Here is a 23,811-nt window from a genome sequence, read left to right as displayed (position 1 = left end):
ATCGGTAACCTTTGTTTTCACTTGAAGAAGGAAAAACCTACAAGGTATCAATCGTTTTGTTGTGCTTCATTCCCTTCCCCCATTTGTTATTACTACTAGTCAATGGCATTGTCACTCATGACCTCATTTAGCCTGAAAATGATAGCACAAAATTAGCACTGGACAGGTTAAATTACTTTGTGAATATGCATATTGACTGCTGGCTGACATTGACTAACTTTTGTAAAATTTTGGTTCAGTACAACTACTACTTGCATTTATATAGTGCCTTTAATGTAGGAAAATTACGCTTCCGCAGAGCATCCAAGGTACTCTGCAGAAGCATAATCAGACAAAAATGGATATTGCACCAAAGCAGTAGATACTGGGAGATAACAAAAAGCTTAGTTAGAGGTGGGTTTTAAGGAGGGTCTTAAAGCGGGAGAGGGAGGTGGAGAGCCAAAGAGGTTTCGGGAGGGAATTCAAGAGCGTAGGGCCTAGACGGCTAAAGGCATGGCCGCCAGTGGTGGAGAGAAGTGGGGAATGCACAAGATGCCAGAGTCGGAGGAACGGGGGGGTTGTAGGGGTGTGGGAGGTTACAGAGATAGGAGCAAGGTCATTCAGGGATTTAAATATGAGGATGAGAATTTTAAATTTGAGGTGCTGGGGGACTGGAAGCCGAAATAGGTCGGCAAGCACGAGGGTGATGGATGAGCGGGACAGTGTGGGATAGGATATAGGTAGCAGAGGTTTGGATGAGATGAAGTTTATAGAAGGTGAAGGATGGGAGGCCAGCCAGGAAAGCTTTGGAATAGTCAAGTCCAGAGGTGACAAAGGCATAGATGAGATTCGGCAGCAGATTGGCCGTGGTGTGGGGCGGGGGGGAGGGGGCGCGCAGAGGTGGGCGATGTTACGGAGGTGGAAGTAGGCGATTTTTGTGATGGAGACGATATGGGGTTGGTAGCTTAGCTCAGGGTCCAGAAAGACAGCATTCAACACTCAAATTTCAGTAAAACTCCTGAAAGTTTTTACAAGTTGCCATATTATAATTTCCACAACAGCAAAGTTTGGGTTGGTCTGGTTGAGCAAAATAAACCAGACTCCTCTTGCCCATCTCCTCTTGGGCACTGAGTGCTGCGGGCACAGGGTGTGACAAGCTGAGAGTTTGGTGAGTGTGGGAGTTTAAGGGCTAATCTCTTTAAAATCTAATATAAATTGCTATCAACTGTTTTAGTTCAATTTTAAAGTTTCAATTTTTAAGTTTCTGTCAGGCTTCAGCGATATTGATAGGTGAATGGGCAAAACTGTGGCAAATGGAATTCAATGTAGACAAATGTGAGGTCATCCACTTTGGATCAAAAAAGGATAGAACAGGGTACTTTCTAAATGGTAAAAAGTTAAAACAGTGGATGTCCAAAGGAACTTAGGGGTTCAGGTACATAGATCATTGAAGTGTCATGAACAGGTGCAGAAAATAATCAATCAGGCTAATGGAATGCTGGCCTTTATATCTAGAGGACTAGAGTACAAGGGGGCAGAAGTTATGCTGCAGCTATACAAAACCCTGGTTAGACCGCACCTGGAGTACTGTAAGCAGTTCTGGGCACCTTCGGAAGGACATATTGGCCTTGGAGGGAGTGCAGCGTAGGTTTACTTGAATGATACCCGGACTTCAAGGGTTAAGTTATGAGGAGAGATTACACAAATTGGGGTTGTATTCTCGAGTTTTGAAGGTTAAGGGGTGATCTAATCGAAGTTTATAAGATATTAAGGGGAACAGATAGGGTGGATAGAGAGAAACTATTTCTGCTGGTTGGGGATCTTAGGAGTAGGGGGCACAGTCTAAAAATTAGAGCCAGACCTTTCAGGAGCGAGATTAGAAAACGTTTCTACACACAAAGGGTGATAGAAATTTGGAACTCTCTTCTCATTGATACTAGCTCAATTGCTAAATTTAAATCTGTGATGTGGAGATGCCGGTGATGGACTGGGGTTGACAAATGTAAGAATCTTACAACACCAGGTTATAGTCCAACAATTTTATTTGAAAATCACAAGCTTTCGGAGGCTTTCTCTTTCGTCAGGTGAATGTGGGAATCCTTGAACGTTTCGCATTTATATTCAGAGAACAATACCTGGTGATTACAGATAATCTTTCCAACTGCCCGTTGTCAAGGCAATCAAAGTGTTCAGACAGAGAGGTGTTACCTACAGGACCACCGAATATACAAACGGCCAGAACACAAGACAGAGAGAGAGAGAGGGAGAAACATCCGAAAGGAAGAGAAAGACAGAGAATGACCTGTTGTATTAAAAACAGATAACTTTCATTCGCTGGTGGGGTTACGTGTAGCGTGACATGAACCCAAGATCCCGGTTGAGGCTCTCGTCATGGGTGCGGAACTTGGCAATCAATTTCTGCTCGACGATTTTGCGTTGTCGTGTGTCTCGAAGGCCGCCTTGGAGAACGCTTACCCGAAGATCGGTGGCTGAATGTCCTTGACTGCTGAAGTGTTCCCCGACTGGGAGGGAACCCTCCTGTCTGGCGATTGTTGCACGTAGTCCATGGTGAGCTTGATGGACTACTCCTCAGAATCGGTTTCTTTCTTGGACACATGAATCTCCATCAAAGACGGGCACCTCAGCACCTCACTCTACCGCAAGCCCACGGACAACCTCACGATGCTCCACTTTTCCAGCTTCCACCCGAACCACGTCAAAGAGGCCATCCCCTATGGACAGGCCCTGCGAATACACAGGATCTGCTCAGACGAGGAGGAACGCGATGGACACCTACTGACGCTGAAAGACGCCCTCGTAAGAACGGGATATGACGTTCGACTCGTCGATCGACAGTTCCGACGGGCCACAGCGAAAAATTGCACAGACCTCCTCAGAAGACTAACACGGGACGCAACCAACAGGGTACCCTTCGTCGTCCAGTACTTCCCCGGAGCGGAGAAACTACGCCATGTTCTCCGCAGCCTTCAACATGTCATCGATGACGACGAACACCTCCCTAAGGCCATCCCCACACCTCCACTACTCGCCTTCAAACAGCCACCCAACCTCAAACAGACCATCGTTCGCAGCAAATTACCCAGCTTTCAGGAGAACAGCGTCCACGACACCACACAACCCTGCCACGGCAACCTCTGCAAGACATGCCAGATCATCGACACAGATACCACCATCACACGAGAGGACACCACCCACCAGGTACACGGTTCATACTCCTGTGACTCGGCCAATGTTGTCTATCTCATATGTTGCAGGAAAGGATGCCCCGGAGCATGGTACATTGGCGAGACCATACAGACACTGCGACAACAGATGAATGGACACCGCGCAACAATCGCCAGACAGGAGGGTTCCCTCCCAGTTGGGGAACACTTCAGCAGTCAAGGACATTCAGCCACTGATCTTTGGGTAAGCGTTCTCCAAGGCGGCCTTTGAGACACACGACAACACAAAATCGTCGAGCAGAAATTGATAGCCAAGTTCTGCACCCATGAGGACGGCCTCAAACGGGATCTTGGTTTCATGTCACGCTACACGTAACCCCACCAGTGAATGAAAGTTATCTGTTTTTAATACAACGGGTCATTCTCTGTCTTTCTCTTCCTTTCGGATGTTTCTCCCTCTCTCCCTCTGTCTTGTGTTCTGGCCGTTTGTATATTCGGTGGTCCTGTAGGTAACACCTCTCTGTCTGAACACTTTGATTGCCTTGACAACGGGCAGTTGGAAAGATTATCTGTAATCACCAGGTATTGTTCTCTGAATATAAATGCGAAACGTTCAAGGATTCCCACATTCACCTGACGAAAGAGAAAGCCTCCGAAAGCTTGTGATTTTCAAATAAAATTGTTGGACTATAACCTGGTGTTGTAAGATTCTTTACAAATTTAAATCTGAGATGGATAGCTTTTTGGCAACCAAAGGTATTAAGGGATATGGGCCAAAGGCGGGTATATGGAGTTAGATCACAGATCAGTTATGATCTTATCAAATGGCGGAGCAGGCACGAGGGGCTGAATGGCCTACTCCTGTTCCTATGTCAATTCTCAGTCACTAAACTTGGCAAACTATAATTCAGTTTGTTTGATCACTCAGCACAAAATGACGAGAACAATTTTTTTTTATACAATAGAAATGCTTTAGGACAAATAGTCCATTAGAAGCTGTTGTGAAGTGATTCCGGTGTTTGGACTCCTGAAGCTGTGCTTTCACTGCACTCAACCAGCTCACACAGTTAATATGACTCATCTTTATTGCAGGGGGGGAAAAAAAATGCCAACTTCAAAGTTCAAAGGTGTGCGCGCAGGCTCGCTGCGATTTGCCACGTCCAGATTAGGTCGGAGAGGAGGGATTTCCCGTCTCAGTGAAACGCTGGGGGACGGGCCGCCGCGGAGCTCGCTTTAAACCTCCTTCCACAGGTCTGTACTACACTTTCTTTAAAGCTCCCGCATTGACGCCGGCCCTTGAACGAACGGCGGGGGTCGCCTTTAAATCGTGAAAGAGGTGGAAACAAGAAGCCGGACCGGGCCGGGCCTGGCCTGACCGGGCTGGGCCGGTGCCTTTCAGTCATTTAAACGCTCACCTAGTTACCCTTCACTTAACTCTAGGCCTCGCTTTCCCTCCGTGCCGAGGCCCGCGTGTTGGGCTTTTGCGTTCCGTTTCCGATTAAAAATGTACCACCTTTTATTCTTAAAGGGGTAATTTATTTGCCGGAAGAGATGGTGCGCATTATTTAGCAGGAAATATATTTGCGCCAGTGCGCAGGCGTGTTGTCAGATTGGACTGGAGTTCTGTTTCAGTGGGGAGACAATGATTGTCACATGGAAGGGCCTGGGACTGAGGGCACTCGGCGCTTTATCAATGGGAGGCTTTGTGTGCATAACATAAAGGCATTAAATAAATTGTGGTGAAAAGCAACATGTCCAGGATGAAAAAGCATTTTATCTCCTTCAAAAAGTGACGAATCTAAAGAAACAGCTACTGTTTATCTGACCAGATGATTTTTCTGCCAGAAAGCTCTTATAACTAGTGATTCAAAACTATTTTGTTTTCTTGTATAAGAATCCGATAGAACATTTTGAACGTAGTTTGCCTTGAAATTGGGTTTTACTTTCGGTTACATTGTTACTAATGTGTTGGTTGCTGCACTCATGACCTAGTGGACAGTTCTGGATATATGGTGCACCACAGTGAGTTCTGTTCGTGGAGGGTAAGATGAATCAAATGAGTATTTTAGGAGTCATTTGCAGTTTGATTGTGTGTCACTTAGCCTATGTTCTTACATGTGCCTCCCAGAAGTGCCTTTGGGGTTGACCGGAGCCCAATTCTTTGAGACAGTCCAGTGTTTATTAACTACTGTTGAGCAGAATAGTGAATATTCCAGATTTATCCATTCTAACCAACTTCTGTCACACTCTGCCTTTTCCCAAAGTGGCCCTTATTCATTGTCAACCAGTGACAACCTGCACGTGACAACAGACAGTGGTAATTGTAAATGTGGACATACTGCACATGTAAGAGATTTGTTTTCTTTGGGGTGGGTGGTGGTATGGGAACATGTCCCCCAGAAGACTGGTGTATTTTTCAGCATTTTGGATCACATTTTTCATATGTAAATAACATTTTCTGATGGAATATAATCTATAACAAAATAATATATATCCCTTTGTAACTTGTGCTTTTTGCTATAACAATACTTTTTAAGCCTAGAAATAACTTGGTGATATTAATATAATGTTTCCTGCTATTTTAACAATTGTCATCTCATTTATTTTAAACTGGTCAACACCTTTGTTAAAATAGCAGTCAAAGAAATGTAATATGAATGTATTAAGCTTTTGTATGCTAATATTGCCAAAAGTGATTTTTAGGCCTTGGTCTCAAAGTGAATCATCAATAGTACTGTATGGAAAAAGTGGCTTCATTACAGTAACTGCCACAGAGCTGTACATTCTTCATCAGAAGATGGCTGCCTATATTGCCTTGACTTTGTTATTTGCTGTCTTATGGTTTTGGAATCAGGATCTGATGTTTTACTATGGATTTACATAGTGCATAATGATAATGGAGATCAGATATGGATGATGTGTGAACATAGTGCGTGTATGTATGTGGAAGATATGTTGAGAACTGGGCATAGCACACCACATTTAATCTGTACCTTAGTCTCCAAAAATTAAAAATGTGTATTCAGTACATGTCAAAAAAAGGACATACTTTTCCATCCAAAAATAAAAGGTGTGTACATTCTATTACGGTGGTGTCAAAGCTTTTGGGCCACAATGCTGCATATACTATGGAGTCTCAGCTTCCACAAATACAGTTTAAATCCATGTTTCCATTACATTTGCTTATACTTCAAGTTGTTGATAACAGATTTTGATTTTGGATTTATCCTCCAGTGAGGCAAGAACAGTCAGACCATTGGGCATGCAAAATTCAAATGAACAAACTAGCAAATGAGCACAATTGGAAGCCTGTTGCCTGGGTTTTGAAGGGTTGGCTTGCCAGTATTCAGGAGCCACAGTTTGGACACTGTAGCCTTATTTTACCCTTCATTACATCTCTGGACTGCCTGCTCCCACTCCAGCCAAACTTCAAAGCTGTGCTGTCACTATGACATCAACCACTGAGATGTTGCTACTATGAGTCTCTGTAGACTGAAAATTGAAATTACAGGATGATTCTTGAGACTAGAAAGGATATTCTGAATTTTCCCCTCTATTTTCTCCTGTGGCACCACATGTATCTCAGGACAGCTCTTTCAAGTGGGAAAGTACAGACTACAAAGTTCTCATAGTTGGCATCTATGCTGTTCTGCAGTTGGCTAAGTAACCTGGATTGAAGTGGTATGAGTTAGGACCTGCCAGTGTTTCTCTTGTTTCAAGATGTCACAAGGTTGTCAATATTTTCAGTGGATGTTATACTTTGATCATTTTGGAAAGGTGGTTCCTTTGAGAAAGTTCAAACTTGCATTTATATAGTGCTTTTCATGTCCTCAAGACATCCAAAGCATTTAACAACCGAAGGATTACTTTTGAAGTGTAATCAGAGTTATTTAGTTAATAGAATGTGCTTAACCTTTGTTAAACACTTTTTTTTATTCCAGAGGGCCGTATAAAATTCCTGATGGGTGACTGTTCCCAAGTATAACCATAAGAGTTTTGAAACTTTATGATTCATTATAACTTGATCAACTATGATTAAAGGCAAAGTACATGAGATTAGGATGCAATCAAAAAATTTTCAGTTTGAGGGTGGAGGAAAAATGGAGTCAGAATTTGGGAGTTGTGAGAAACTTAGTCTTTTAAGTGAATTACTGCAATCTGATTATTTGCCTTTTGTGTTTCGTTAAAATGCAATTGTTTTTATTGATATATATTTAAATGGAGAAAGTGAACAATATTGAATAATGGAAAAATGTGGGTTAAATCTGATAAAGGAAGACACTGGTTTATTTAGTCTCTAATGTGCTGAATTGGATCAATATAACTTTTAACTTATTTGCTCATTGAACAAAATTTTCCACCTTTTTGGAGTTTACTTCACATTTGATGATTGTGATTATGAAATTAAAATTTTTTCAGATTAACAGTACCTCTTAATGTGGCTGGATTTTGTTATGATGTACATGGTAAATCTTTGATAAGTAAGTTGTTGTTTGAGTGAAGGTCTTCCTTGGTTATGAATTAATGTAAATCAGTTATTTTTCTCATAGTGATTATTTATTTTTCCTTTTGTAAAGTTTTTCATGCCTCACACCACTCTTTCACAGAAATGGAGTATTAATGTACTTTAAGACCTGAGTCAATTCTAGGGCTAAATGTTAAGGAAGTGGGCCTAGTGAGCAACATATGAAAATTTGCTTTGTCTGCAACAGTACAATGTAGTGGAAATAGAGACTTATTGTAACAACTACTTGCATTTATATTTAATCTCGAAATGTCCCAAGACATCTCACTGAAAAAGAAATGAACCGCTGTTAAGCCATTTTGAGGAATTGAAAGGTGACTAAAGGCTTGGAGTCAAAGAGGTGGATTTTAAGGAAGCTTATAAAGGTGCAGAAGGGATGGAGGGGTTTAGGGAGGGAGCTATTACAAATAGGTAAGAGCACCGTGTAGTCAGTATCTTTTGGAATTGAAATCCAGTCAGCCTTGAAAGGGTAAGGCCAATACTGCAGGACATGACCAAGGCTGAAAAGAGTTGAGGTAAATTGGAAGTAGTGATTAAAGGTGCTAAATTTGGATTTTAAAGGATTGTTGAAGGAACTGGAATTGGGAAGATAAGGTCAAGATAAATTTTGAGGACCTGGGAAAGAAAGAATAGAGTAGGAAACAACGTGGTTGATCTCAACACAGAAGTGAATGAAAGAGTGAGTAGGATGGTACATTTGCAGTGTAAAAGGAATAAAAGAGGAGAGTCCAGAAGAGCACTGTCATAGCATTTTTGATAAGATAGAGAAAGATGAGAGAGGTTGGAGGCTAGAGGAGAGAGAAGGATCATCTATTAGGAGCGCTCAGCACTTCTCTAGACAGCCTGGTACAGATTTGCAACTCTAATTTTGAGGAAAGGCAAGGCTAACGCACTTTACTTTTGATGTTTGTGGTAAGGTAATTATGTGTTTATCAAACAGACTTTTTACGTATGTGAAAAATATCTGACAGTTTTTACCCAGTTTCTCCCCATCTTTTCCTGAAGACGTCATTGTATAAAACATTGGTTAGGCCACAGCTAGAGTACTGTGTACAGTTCTGGTCACCACATTACAGGAAAGATGTGATTGCACAGAGAGGGTACAGAGGAGATTTACGAGGATGTTGCCAGGGCTGGAGAATTTTAGCTATGAGGAAAGATGGGATAGGCTGGGGTTGTTTTCTTTGGCACAAAGGAGGCTGAGGGGAGATTTAATTGAGGTATATAAAATTATGAGGGGCCTAGATAGAATGGATAGGGAGGACCTATTTCCCTTAGCAGAGGGGTCAGTGACCAGGGGCATAGATTTAAAGTAATTGGTAGAAGGATTAGAGTGGAGCTGAGGAGAATATTTTTCACCCAGAGGATGGTGGGGGGGGGGGAGGTCCTGGAACTCACTGCCTGAAAGGATGGTAGAGGCAGAAACCCTCAACTCATTTAGAAAGTAATTGGATGTGCACTTGAAATGCCGTAACCTACAGGGCTACGGACCAAGTGCCGGAAAGTGGGATTAAGCTGGATAGCTCTTTTTCGGCCGGCATGGACATGATGGGCCGATGGGCCAAATGACCTCCTTCTGTGCCGTAACTTTCTATGAAGATGCTGTCTCTTGTGGAAATGTGGTTCCCTCGTTCCCAGCAGCCCTTCAGTACCTTGCCCAGGTGACCATTCTTCATGCATGAGCCTAGAAATTGAGCGTTTGGCAGGTTATTTAACTGTTGGGGATATCACAGCTGTGCCTTGACCCTCTCTTTGCCCTGCATCTACATTGGCAGTCTTTGCACCAGGAATCGCTAGATGCTGATGGGGAATGCAAATCCTGGCTGAGCTTATAGCGTCACAACTGCTGCTTGGCTGAGTTCAGCTATTTCAGCACAGAACAGCGTCGTTCCTGGGGCTTTACTGATCTGTATGTTTTAGGAAGACAATTCATGAACAGTTTGGTGCTATGGAGTTGAATATTGAAGCTGACTAAGCTGTTTTTCCTTTGGATGCTTATAGTTGTCTGATGCCATATCTTGTGTGAGGCATGGAGCTAGGTGTGGGTTTACAATAGGCATTCAAAAAAAAAATTGCATTCAAGTAAGTTCCTGCCCTGCCACCATTGATTTGCTGTCCCAACTAGCAGCATGTTCTCACTTGTCCCTTCTGTTACAAATGCTAAAATGAAAAATTTATTGAAACAAAAACTGGAGCGTCTTAACAGTTGTCTACTTATGTAAAGATTGCGTGCATTCGAGGGTATATTTTAAAAAAAAATTGTGCCTGAATTTTAGTGCGCAAGACCAAGGGGGCAAGGAGGGAGGGTGAACTAGCAGGAGAGTAGAAGAGTGGCTAGCTGCTATATTATCAGATTCCATTTTCCTTTGACGGTTGAAGGAGACATTCCCTGATAGTCTTATTGAGCTGGGTGTTGATTTGGCTTTACAGAGCTTAGGGTTGTCCAGAGCAGTGGTTGTGAAATTGTTCAATGTGTTGGGCCCCTCTCTCAAGTTCCAAAAGAAAGTGATAACTACTCAACTGTGCTTTCATTTCAAAAAAAGGTTTTGTATTGGTACACAGCTAAAGAAACAACTTGTTATTAAGTAATCAAATTTAAAAAAAAAAGATAATTGAAATGTGGGATTCTGAAGAGGCCGTGCTTTTGCAGCAAGCACATTGTATACCCAACCTGAAATGTACAAAAAAAATGATGACCTTGTAGAACCCGTAGCAACTCTGTCTCTTGCTGTTTGTTTCTCTTTTTGTGTCATTTGCAATCTGATTTTTCTCTCTCTCACTGACTCTTGTTTCACTCGGTTTTTCCTCACTTTCTCCCTGTTTCTTATTCCTATTCCCACTTTCCTATTTTTTTTCTCTCCCATGCTGATTTTTTTTTTCTTTTCTTGTTCTTGTTTTTTTCAATCAGTCTCCCCCCTCCCTCCATTTCTTTGTTTTTACCACAGATCCTGTGCTGCCTTTTTAGCTTCTTTTCATTGTTAGGTGCAGCAGGTCTTGGGTGTGAGAAGACAAACTGAGCAGATGCACGCCTGGACAGTTGAGAATTGTAAATATGTCTCTTAGTTGGCAGTGTTTCTCTCTGGACCTGGGATCTTTCAGCTTCTCAGGTGATTTTTTTAGGTTGAGACCCAGTCAGTCAGCCATGTTTGCCTTGATCCATGCTTTTCTTCTGCAATTTGTCCTGGGGCCCTGGTTCGTGCGGTGTGTGGCCAAAAAAAGGCAGGTAAAAAAAAAAGAGAGAAATAACTTGCATTTATATAGTGCCTTTCACAACCTCAGGATGTCCCAAATCACTTTACAGCCTATTGAATACTTTTGAAATGTAGTCATTGTTGTAATGTAGGAAACACGGAAGCCAATTTGCTCACAGGAAGATTCGACAAACAGCAATGAAATAAATGACCACATAATCTGTTTTAAGCGTTGGTTAAAGGTTAAATATTGACCAGGACACTGGGAGAACTCCCCTGCTCTTCTTCGAATACTACCATGGAATCATTTATGTCCGCCTGAGAGGGCAGATGGGGCCCCATTTTAACGTCTCATCCCAAAGAAGAACAGGTGAAGCTTTCCTCTGATCCTGAGCCTAGAGAGAAGCACAGCTGTCTGTAAAAAATGCCTTTTAAAAAAAATAAAAGTAAGCAGCACTTCTCTTTGGGCAATTTTATACTTCTCAGTTAACTTGTTTGGGCCCAGCATGCTTGCTTTGAAAATCAGAAATCTAATAAATTCATGAACCACAGTTTGAAAATCTATGATCTAAAAGTAATAGAAAATCCAGAGTTGCTTGACACTAAAATGTGACCTCCTGTCAATCTGGACTGAATCCTAAACCAGGTCCTGGTGGTAAAGCGACCTGTTCTTGACTGATCACACAGCTGGTAATCCCTTTATCATTTGGGGAATTTGTGGAAGAGTTAATTGTAGCAACTGAGGAATTACGTGATATTTGCTTGGCCTTTTTTTTGTATTTGTTTGTGGGATGTGGGCGTCGCTGGCAAGGCCAGCATTTATTGCCCATCCCTAATTGCCCTCGAGAAGGTGGTGGTGAGCCGCCGCCTTGAACCGCTGCAGTCCGTCTAGTGAAGGTTCTCCCACAGTGCTGTTAGGTAGGGAGTTCCAGGATTTTGACCCAGGAACGGCGATATACTTCCAAGTCGGAATGGTGCGTGACTTGGAGGGGAATGTGCAGGTGGTGTTGTTCCCATGTGCCTGCTGCCCTTGTCCTTCTAGGTGATAGAGGTCGCGGGTTTGGGAGGTGCTGTCGAAGAAGCCTAGGTGAATTGCTGCAATGCATCCTGTGGATGGTACACACTGCAGCCACAGTGTGCCAGTGGTGAAGGGAGTGAATGTTTAGGGTGGTGGATGGGGTGCCAGTCAAGCGGGTTGCTTTGTCCTGGATGGTGTCAAGCTTCTTGAGTGTTGTTGGAGCTGCACTCATTCTGAACATTATTTGCCCTCTTACCCTGGCTTTCTTGCTTTTGGGCAGGCTGAGAACACTAGTATGACATGACAATTTTAAAGCCATTTAGTGTATCATTCCTGCGTCATACCAGCATTATCTGCTGTAATCCCCTTTCCTTGTTTCTGTTCACTCGGTCTATTGTAGAGGTTGTTATTCAGTTCCTTGGCTTTGTAATCGCACACATTCTAAATGGATGGAATTAATCTCTTGCTTTTGATCTTCATGCAGTGCAAAGCCACGCATGCCAACCCACTGGTTTTCTGCATATGCTGAAGGTCACCCTTTCATGTGGCCCTTGAATATGTTGTTGCCTCTCAAATCTGTGCCTATCTTTTTCGTACCTCTATTTTGAAATGTTTCCATTTCTGCTCCTGCCACAGCACTGACGTGGCCCCCATCAAAGCCACAAATGACATCCTCTGCGACCATGCACCATGGTGCACCAGCCCTCCTTGTCCTTTTCAACCTCTCTTGACCACACCATCCTCCCCCAATGCTTCTCCATTGTTCAGCTCCATGGTACTGCCCTCGCTTAGTTCTACTCTTACCTATACAATCATATCTACAGCATCTTCAGCAATGGTTTCTCTACCCGCCCCGCATTGTTACCTTTTGTCTATCCCCATCTATATGCTGCCGCTTTCACCTCCATAACCTGTCCCCCACCCCTGCTTCAGCCCATCTTCTGCCGACACCCTCATCCATGCCTTTATCACCTCCAGTGCTCTTCTGGCTGTTCTCCCATTCTCCTTCTTTCATAAACTTCAGCTCATGCAAAACTCTGCTGAATGTATCCTATCTCACACCCCTATGTTCACTGACCTACATTGGCACCCAGTCCCTCAAATTTATAATTCTCATCCTGATGTTTAAATCCTTTCATGGTCTCGCCCCTCCCTATTCCGATAACTTCTTCCAGCCCTATAACTCTCTAAGAACTCTGCATTTTACTGACTCTGACATCTTGGGCATCCCTCCCTTTGCCGCACCATTGGCAGCTGCGACTTCAGCCATCTAGGCCCTATTAGCAAAATTAGCAAACGGTACAGTGTGTAGAGCACTGTCCCTTTTTATATGAAAGAAAGACTTGCATTTATATAGCATCTTTCACAATGTCAGGACGTCCTAAAGTGCTTTACAGCCAACGAAATACTTTTGAAGTGTAGTCACTGTTGTAATGTAGGAAACACTGCAGCCAATTTGCGTATAGCAAGGTCCCACAAACAGTAATGTGATAATGACTAGATAATCTGTTTTTAGGTGTTGGTTGAGGGATAAATATTGGCCAGGACACCAGGGAGAACTGCCCTGCTCTTCTTCAAAATAGTGTCACGGGATCTTTTACATCCACCTGAGAAACCGAGGCCCTGTCTACTCTAACGGCTCATCCAAAAGGCAGCAACTCCGACAGCGCAGCACTCCCTCAGCGGAGTGTCAGCCTAGATTTTGTGTTCAAGTCCTCGGAGTGGGACTTGAACCCACAAACTTCTGACTCACAGGTGCGAGTGCTACCACTGAGCCATGGCTGACACACACCACTCTGTTGCTATGCTGCCTAATTTAAAAACAACTTGACACTAATCACGAGTTCAGAATGTTTGTGTTCTCTTACTCTAAATACTGCGAATCGTTTCTGTTCAAATATATCTTGAAATGAGCAAACTGGAACCAGATGAATCTCTGGAATAAACTTAAAAGCCAGGTGGTCAGCGATAAGTGTAAATGCCACCGAGTTATCAAAATGGCCAAAATAGCAATTATAATGTTTGCTTTGTAGAATCGGCATCATAATGCCGTATTTGGCTACTGGATACAGTCCCCACCGCTTATAGCGGCTGTGTTGGTGTTAACATGATTTGCCCACTATAAGCGGTGGACGGTAGGTTGTAGGAATGAAACATTAGCCCCACACACCCTCTAGATGATTTGACGTATAATCTGTTGGTTGGATTTTGTATGCAGAGGGATTTTTAAATGATTAAATTGGTGAAACAATACAGCAGAGCCCTGCTGCCAGATCCAACCAAAACTGGGCTACCTGTGGCATAATATGAAATTTGGGTTTTTGTCAGTACCTATTAACTGTCTCACACACTATTAAATGAAAGCAGCGTTTCAATACTTGGATCAATCACATCCCAATACTGACTGGGGATTTTTGAATGAAAGACATCCGTGTATCAATGTAATTTTAGAAAATGTAGAAGGGCTTCTTTGCTGTGATCTAAGGAAAAACAGGAAGTTTGTTACTACATCGGTAAGTACAGGGGATTGAACTGCTCAAAATACCTGGCGCGCTTAGTAAGTTTTAAGCGGTGCCTTTGTAATTGACTGCTGTGGTACTGGCAAATGGTTAGCGCCATTTGCCCCATATAGGCGGCTGCCCATGATAAGCGTGGACTGTGTAAGTGGTTCAACATAACTCAAAACACAACCACCCTAAGCTATAGGAGAGCAGGTGAAAATGGATTTGAGATGTGAAGACATTATAATAGTACAAATCATTATCTTATTGGTCTTCTACCAAATAGTGATGACTGTTGATTGTCGATGAGTTGTGTTGTCAGAACCCCTCAAATCTGAAGAAGATCAGTAAAACATTTTTTTTACGAAAGATTATTATGAAAGTGTATTGGCAATGTTCATACGTGCAGTTAGGTTCTGAAATAAGGTTAAGTCCAAAGTTGCATTGGGTTCAAGTGTAAGTACAACCATGCTAATCCAGGATCTTCTTACAAATGATTAAAGCAACTTTATTTAAATGGAGAATTTTTACATCTAACCATATCTTTTTAAGAACTTCCCCTACATTTCCTTTGTCTTGTCAATGAAAAGAAGCTAACCAGAATGATACCAGGGATTAAAGGGTTGCATTATGAGGCCAGATCTCTCAAATTTGGCTTGTATTCCCTTGAATATAGAAGATTAAGCAGTGATCTAATCAAGGTGTTTAAAATGATAAAAGGATTTGATAGGTAGATAAAGAGAAACTATTTCCCCTTGTGGGGGAATCCAGAACAAAGGGTCATAATCTTAAAATTAGAGCCAGGCCATTCAGTAGGGAAAATAGGAAGCACTTCTTCATACAAAGAATAGTAGAAATCTGGAACTCTCTTCCCCAAAAAGGCTGTGGATGCTGGGTCAAATGAAATTTTGAAGAGTGAGGTCGATAGATTTTTGTCAGGTAAGGGTATCGAGATATTGATCAAAAGTGGGTAAATACTCAATAAGGTGAATGGAATGCTGGCCTTTATATCTAGAGGACTAGAGTATAAGGGGGCAGAAGTTATGCTGCAGCTATACAAAACCCTGGTTAGACTGCATCTGGAGTACTGTGAGCAGTTCTGGGCACCGCACCTTCGGAAGGACATATTGCCCTTGGAGGGAGTGCAGCGTAGGTTTACTAGAATGATACCCGGACTTCAAGGGTTAAGTTACGAGGAGAGGTTACACAAATTGGGGTTGTATTCTTTGGAGTTTTGAAGGTTAGGGGGTGATCTGATCAAAGTTTATAAGATATTAAGGGGAACAGATAGGGTGGAGAAAGAGAAACTATTTCTGCTGGTTGGGGATTCTAGGATTAGGAGGCACAGTCTAAAAATTAGAGCCAGACCTTTCAGGAGTGAGATTAGAAAACACTTCTACACACACAAGGTGGTAGAAGTTTGGAACTCACTTCCGCAAACGGCAATTGATGCTAGCTCAATTGCTAAATTTAAATCTGAGATAAATAGCTTTTTGGCAACCAAAGGTATTAACGGATATGGGCCAAAGGCAGGTATATGGAGTTAGATCACAGATCAGCCCTGATCTTATCAAATAGCGGAGCGGGCTCGAGGGGCTGAATGGCCTACTCCTGTTCCTATATTCCTATGTAAATGGGGTTGAGGTACAGTCAGCCATGATGTAACTGAATGGTGGAACTGGCTTGAGGGGCTGAATGGCCTACTCCTGATCCTAAGTTCTGTATTTAAGTGTTAACCTTCAAATTATGAATTAAAATCATGCTTTGACTATATGCACTGCAATATCTCACAATGGAGAATGAATCTGATCCTCTTTTATAATTATCAGCTAACTAAAAGTGATAGCATCTTTGAATTATCCACCGAGTGGTTACTTTCCATTCTGCTACCAGATCACTACATTCTTGATATATCCTACGTATTACATGGTGTTTGCCACTGACCTAAACAGTTAGAAGCAGAGTTCAAAGGGGCTTTGATATGTCTTTGATAATGTGATTTTCAAATAATTGTTTTCTGAAGTACTGATATCTCTCTTTTCCACCCTCTTCTGCAATAAGTTACCCATCCAGTTTATCCATCTTTGAACTCATAACAAAATAAATCACAAGACAATGAAAGATTAAGAAGGCCATTCAATCTATCTTGCCTTAGTTCATCCAGCCAGAAATATTCTTTAAAAAAAACCCTGTCAAGTTTTGGGATTTTTTATCTCTCTCTTCACAGAAAGGATTGTGTTTTAAAACAAAGTAAATTTGCTTTTTTATTAAACAAAGGCATTGGAGAATGTGCATTGCAGCTAGTTTGGGCACTGTCACAACTTAGCCTATTTAAAACTGATACAACGAGGATCTTTTGTCTCGTCCCAGGCCCATTAACCAGGATGTTAAGCAATTTGTCATTTTCTCTCACGTGATCCAGCAAAAATTCATACCCGTTGTGGTGAGAACGATTTTATTCATGTGGGCACGCCATGAGTTATCCATGAGGAATCTACTTCTGGGAGAGGACATGGGCGGTTTGGCTGACAACCTGCTGGTGAATCCCTGCATGGGATGGTGTGAGGGACAGTGCCTGTCTGTTTCCTGGGGTCATATTTATATGTGGGGGTGGGGGATGGGGAGAGGGAAGCAGTAAGGTTTTAAACAAAAGGGCTACAAGATACAGCCTTTGGCCAGAAACTGGAAGCTAAAATTGTAAACTGTCAGGTTTGGTTGTTAGAAGTTGCCTAAAATAAATTAACGCCCAAAACAAGTCAGCTCACAAAAGGTATAGGGTTATGTGATTTATTTTTTCCCCATTTTCTTGAGGAGAGAGGCACGATTGAGTTAAGTAACATCTGTAACTTCATGGCCTGGCATATTCCTCACTCGACCATGACCAACAAGCCAGGGGATCAACCCTGTTTCAATGAGGAATGTAGAAGACCATGCCAGGAGCAGCACCAGGCGTACCTAAAAATGAGGTGCCAACCTGGTGAAGCTACAACTCAGGACTACATGCATGCTAGACATGCTATAGACAGAGCTAAGCGATTCCACAACCAACGGATCAGATCAAAGCTCTGCAGTCCTGCCACATCCAGTCGTGAATGGTGATGGACAGTTAAACAACTAACGGGAGGAGAAGGCTCCGTGAACATTCCCATCCTCAATGATGGTGGAGTCCAGCACGTGAGTGCAAAAGACAAGGCTGAAGCGTTTGCAGCCATCTTCAGCCAGAAGTGCCGAGTGGATCATCCATCTCTGTCTCCTCCCGATATCCCCACTATCACAGAAGCCAGTCTTCAGCCAATTCGATTCACTCCACGTGATATCAAGAAACGGCTGAGTGCACTGGATACAGCAAAGGCTATGGGCCCCGACAACATCCCGGCTGTAGTGCTGCAGATTTGTGCTCCAGAACTAGACACGCCTCTAGCCAAGTTATTCCAGTACAGCTACAACACTGGCATCTAACGACAAGGTGGAAAATTGCCCGGGTATGTCCTGTCCACAAAAAGCAGGACAGATCCAATCCAGCCAATTACTGCCCCATCAGTCTATTCTCAACCATCAGCAAAGTGATGGAAGGTGTCGTCAACAGTACTATCAAACAGCACTTACTCGCCAATAATCTGCTCACTGGTGCTCAGTTTGGGTTCCGCCAGGACCACTCTGCTCCAGACCTCATTACAGCCTTGGTCCAAACATGGACAAAAGAGCTGAATTCCAGAGGTGAGGTCAGCATGGCTTTACGAAGGGGAAGTCATGTCTGACAAATTTGCTTGAGTTCTTTGAGGACATAACGTACAGGGTGGATAAAGGGGAACCAGTGGACGTAGTGTATTTAGACTTCCAGAAGGCATTCGACAAGGTGCCACATAGAAGATTATTGCTCAAGATAAAGAATCACTGGATTGGGGGTAATATTCTGGCATGGGTGGAGGATTGGTTATCTAACAGGAAGCAGAGAGTTGGGATAAATGGTTCATTCTCGGACTGGCAACCAGTAGCCAGTGGTGTTCCGCAGGGGTCGGTGCTGGGTCCCCAACTCCTTATACAATCTATATTAACGATTTGGAGGAGGGGACCGAGTGTAACATATCAAAGTTTGCAGATGATACAAAGATGGGAGGGAAAGTAGAGAGTGAGGAGGACATAAAAAACCTACAAGGGGATATAGACAGGCTGGGTGAATGGGCGGAGATTTGGCAGATACAATACAATATTGGAAAATGTGAGGTTATGCACTTTGGCAGGAAAAATCAGAGAGCAAGTTATTATCTTAATGGCAAGAAACTGGAAAGTACTGCAGTACAAAGGGATCTGGGGGTCCTAGTGCAAGAAAATCAAAAAGTTAGTGTACAGGTGCAGCAGGTGATCAAGAAGGCCAATGGAATGTTGGCTTTTATTGCTAGGGGGATAGAATATAAAAGCAGGGAGGTATTGCTGCAGTATTATAAGGTATTGGTGAGACCGTACCTGGAATACTGCATACAGTTTTGGTATCCATACTTAAGAAAAGACATACTTGCTCTCGAGACAGTACAAAGAAGGTTCACTCGGTTAATCCTGGGGATGAGGGGGCGGACATATGAGGAGAGGTTGAGTAGATTGGGACTCTACTCATTGGAGTTCAGAAGAATGAGAGGCGATCTTATTGAAACATATAAGATTGTGAAGGGGCTTGATCGGGTGGATGCGATAAGGATGTTCCCAAGGATGGGTGAAACTAGAACTAGGGGGCATAATCTTAGAATAAGGGCTGCTCTTTCAAAACTGAGATGAGGAGAAACTTCACTCAGAGGGTAGTAGGTCTGTGGAATTTGCTGCCCCAGGAAGCTGTGGAAGCTACATCATTGAATAAATTTAAGACAGAAATAGACAGTTTCCTAGAAGTAAAGGGAATTAGGGGTTATGGGGAGCGGGCAGGAAATTGGACATGAATTTAGATTTGAGGTTAGGATCAGATCAGCCATGATCTTATTGAATGGCTGAGCAGGCTGGAGGGGCCGATTGGCCTACTCCTGCTCCTATTTCTTATGTTCTTATGAGGTGAGAGCGACTGCCCTTGACATCAAGGCAGCATTTGACCGAGTGTGGCACCAAGAAGCCCGAGTAAAATTGAAGTCAATGGGAATCAGGGGGAATACTCTCCAGTGTCTGGAGTCATACCTAGCACAAAGGAAGTTGGTAGTGGTTGTTAGAGGCCAATCATCTCAGCTCTAGGATATTGCTGCAGGAGTTCCTCAGGGCAGTGTCCTTGGCCCAACCATTTTTAGTTGCTTCGTCAATGACCTTCCCTCCATCATAAAGTCAGAAATGGGGATGTTCGCTGATGATTGCACAGTGTTCAGTTCTATTCGCAACCCCTCAGATAATGAAGCAGTCTGTGTCCGCATGCAGCAAGACCTGGACAACATCCAGGCTTGGGCTGATAAGTGGAAAGAAACATTTGCACCAGACAAGTGCCAGTCAATGACCATCTTCAACAAGAGAGAGAGTCTAACCACCTCCCCTTGACGTCAATGGCATTACCATCACCGAATCCCCCACCGTCATCATCCTGGGGGGTCACCATTGACCAGAAACTTAACTGGAGCAGCCATATAAATACTGTGGCTACAAGAGCAGGTCAGAGGCTGGGTATTCTGCAGCGAGTGACTCACCTCCTGACTCCCCAAAATCTTTCCACCATTTACAAGGCACAAGTCAAGATGTGATGGAATACTCTCCACTTGCCTGGATGAGTGCAGCTGCAGCAACACTCAAGAAGCTCGACACCATCCAGGACAAAGCAGCCTGCTTGATTGGCACCCCATCCACCACCCTAAACATTCACTCCCTTCACCACCGGTGCACCATGGCTGCAATGTGTACTATCTACAGGATGCACTGCAGGAACTCGCCAAGGCTTCTTCGACAGCAGCTCCCAAACCCATGACCTCAACCACCTATAAGGACAAGGGCAGTAGGCACATGGGAACACCACCACCTGCACGTTCCCCTCCAAGTCGCACACCATCCCGACTTGGAAATATATCGCCGTTCCTTCATCGTTGCTTGGTCAAAATCCTGGAACTCCCTTCCTAACAGCACTGTGGGAGAACCTTCACCACACGGACTGCAGCGGTTCAAGAAGGCGGCTCACCACCACCTTCTCGAGGGTAATTAGGGATGGGCAATAAATGCTGGCCTTGCCAGCGGCGCCCACATCCCATGAACGATAAAAAAAAATTGCCTTGACTATTGCTTTAATTCACACACAGCAAGTAAATATAAAGTAACTTGATAATTCATATCTGGACTTGTCAGCTTGCCATAGAAAAGATTGGATATGTTCAGATGACAAACTGGTCCTATTGTTATATTTCTGTATAATTAGATAATGGATGCATGCACAAGCTCTTGAACACAAGAAGCTCAGAATGCTTGTATAGCTGTGCTGGTCAGCCCTATCTGAGAGAATATCTTGGGCAGACCTAAAACCTGTAACACTCCCCTCCACCCCTCCATTACAGCATCCACTTGGTTCTTAAATAATTGCAAGGTTTTTGCCTCTACTACTCTATCTAGAGGTAAATTCCATATATTGATCACTCTGTGTGTCTAAAGAAATTCCCGATATCAGTCTTAATTTTGTCTTTTACTAGTTTCAACCCATGTCCCCTTGTCCTATTCATGTGTTTTATTTTGAAGTATATTTTTGCATTTACCTTTTCCGTACCATCTTTATCTACTTATATATGATCAGCTCTTAGACATCTCTCTTCAAGGCTAAAAAGACCAAATTTCTTCAATCTTTCCTCATAATTTAGACTTTGACATTAGGGATGAGCCTTATGGCTTTTTACATTGTGTCTGTGTCTGATGTTCAAATTTTTTTTTATTCGTTCATGGGATGTGGGCATCGCTGGCGAGGCCAGCATTTATTGCCCATTCCTAATTGCCCTTGAGAAGGTGATGGTGAGCCGCCTTCTTGAACCGCTGCAGTCCGTTTGGTGAAGGTTCTCCCACAGTGCTGTTAGGTAGGGAGTTCCAGGATTTTGACCCAGCGACAATGAAGGAACGGCGATACATTTCCGAGTCAGGATGGTGTGTGACTTGGAGGGGAACGTGCAGGTGGTGTTGTTCCCATGTGCCTGCTGCTCTTGTCCTTCTAGGTGGTAGAGATCGCGGGTTTGGGATGTGCTGTCGAAGAAGCCTTGGCGAGTTGCTGCAGTGCATCCTGTGGATGGTACACACTGCAGACACAATGCGCCAGTGGTGAAGGGAGTGAATGTTTCAGGGTGGTCGATGGGGTGCCAGTCAAGCGGGCTGCTTTATCCTGGATGGTGTCGAGCTGCACTCATCCAGGCAAGTGGAGAGTATTCCACCACACTCCTGACTTGTGCCTTGTAGATGGTGGAAAGGCTTTGTGGAGTCAGGAGGTGAGTCACTCGCCACAGAATACCCAGCCTCTGACCTGCTCTTGTAGCCACAGTATTTTTATATGGCTGGTCCAGTTAAGTTTCTGGTCAATGGTGACCCCCAGGATGTTGATGGTGGGGGATTCGGTGATGGTAATGCTGTTGAATGTCAAGGGGAGGTGGTTAGACTCTCTCTTGTTAGAGATGGTTATTGACTGGCACTTGACTGGCGCGAATGTTACTTGCCACTTATCAGCCCAAGCCTGGATGTTGTCCAGGTCTTGCTGCATGTGGGCACGGACTGCTTCATTATCTGTGGGGTTGCGAATGGAACTGAACACTGTGCAATCATCAGCGAACATCCCCATTTCTGACCTTATGATGGAGGGAAGGTCATTGATGAAGCAGCTGAAGATGATTGGGCCTTGGACCCTTTTGTCTCAGTGACCAGAACTGGACACTGTACTCAAGGTGCAGTCTGACCAGAGCGCTGTATAGTTTGATAATGACTTTGATGTATATTGCACTATTTTGGCTATATAGTTTGACATTCTATTGGCTTTGTTGCTAGCTGCTCAGCAGTGGTTGGACGTATTGAGCGCTGAGTCTACTTAAATTCCTAGGCCTCTTTCAACTTCATTATTAACATCATTCATAGAGCAGATTTGTTGCCCATTTTTACTTGTGCAGCACCATACATTTATCTGCATTAAATTTCATCTGCTATTTTTCTGCCAACTTACATATTTTGTCCAGCTCATTATGTAATTTCTGATCTGCCTACTCCATTCCCCTGCTGTTTTTAGTTTGGTTATTATTTGCAAATTTTACTAATTTGCATTGAGTTTCTGAATCCAAGTCATTGATGTAAATTAGAAACAGTAGTGGTCCCAATGTCGACCCCTGGGGCACCATGCTTCGTACCCCCCACTCTGACATAACTTCTTCTAACAAATACCCATTGTTTTCTATACTTCAGCTAATTTGTTATCCATTTCAACATTTCCTGTATCCACATAGCTTTGTCTGCCCAGTAGACTTTCATGCGCAAATGGGTCTATAGTTGCCTGTGTCTGTTTTGTCAAATGTCTTTTGGGTGTTTAGATACAATTTTGTCGAAACAATATGGGTTTTCAACAGTCCTCCTGGGGTGTCACTTCCTCAGAATAGTCAAGGGGGTTGGTGAAACAGGATCTTCCCCTTCTGAACCTATGTTGATTGCTGTTTACTAGGTTGTTATTGTACAGCTAATCCTCAGGTTTACTCTCTATAATCGATTATATTATTATACATACAGAATTGAAGTAAGACTAATGGGTCTGCATTTCCCTGTGTGTTTTGCCACCCTTTTTGAATATAGGCACCACGTTGACCTGTTTGTAATCTATTGACATTTTTCCAGTGTCCATTGACTCCCTCATAATGATTGTCAATGCTTAGCATATCTCCTCCCTAATCTTTAACACTCTGGGATAAATAGCATCTGTCTTAACATCTGAAACTGCAAATTTCTTTGACCCCTTAACAAGGTCATGTTACCTAATAGTGCTTTGTACATCCTAGGTGTACCAACCTGAGAGGAGACGACCATGAATGGGCAACTGGATCTGAGTGGGAAACTCATCATTAAAGCTCAGTTAGGTGATGATATTCGCCGGATCCCGATCCACAATGAGGATATCACCTATGATGAACTAGTACTGATGATGCAGCGGGTTTTCCGCGGGAAACTTCAAAGCAGCGATGAGGTCACAATCAAGTACAAGGATGAAGGTTGGTGATTGAGTGCTATTAAAAATAGTTGAGCATTCTGAATCTAAATAAAGGAAATTACGAAAGTATGAGGTATGAGTTGGCTAGGATAGATTGGGGAACTTTACTAAAAGGGATGACGGTGGATAGGCAATGGCTAATATTTAAAGAACCTGTGCAGGAATTACAACAATTATTCATTCCCGTCTGGCGCAAAAATAAAACAGGAAAGGTGGCTTACAAAATATATTAGGGATAGTATTAGATCC

At 43.2% G+C, this 23,811-nt stretch overlaps 1 protein-coding gene across 2 annotated transcripts in view; it reads left to right on the top strand.

The window, feature by feature from the left end:
• The first annotated feature begins 4,307 nt into the window (after positions 1–4,307).
• Positions 4,308–23,811, top strand: part of tfg (trafficking from ER to golgi regulator) — a 135,237-nt gene continuing 115,733 nt past the window's right edge. For both annotated transcript variants that reach the window (XM_067993103.1, XM_067993102.1), the window contains exons 1-2: positions 4,308–4,415; positions 23,354–23,563. In XM_067993103.1, coding sequence (XP_067849204.1) covers positions 23,380–23,563 — 184 coding nt within the window. In that variant the 5' untranslated portion in view covers positions 4,308–4,415; positions 23,354–23,379. The remainder of the gene's footprint in view (positions 4,416–23,353; positions 23,564–23,811) is intronic.

The sequence above is a fragment of the Heptranchias perlo genome, chromosome 11 (genome assembly GCF_035084215.1).
Source record: "Heptranchias perlo isolate sHepPer1 chromosome 11, sHepPer1.hap1, whole genome shotgun sequence".
NCBI classification, from domain to species: Eukaryota; Metazoa; Chordata; class Chondrichthyes; order Hexanchiformes; family Hexanchidae; genus Heptranchias; species Heptranchias perlo.
Note: the sequence above shows the minus strand (reverse complement) of the source record. Positions and strands in the feature narration are given on the sequence as shown.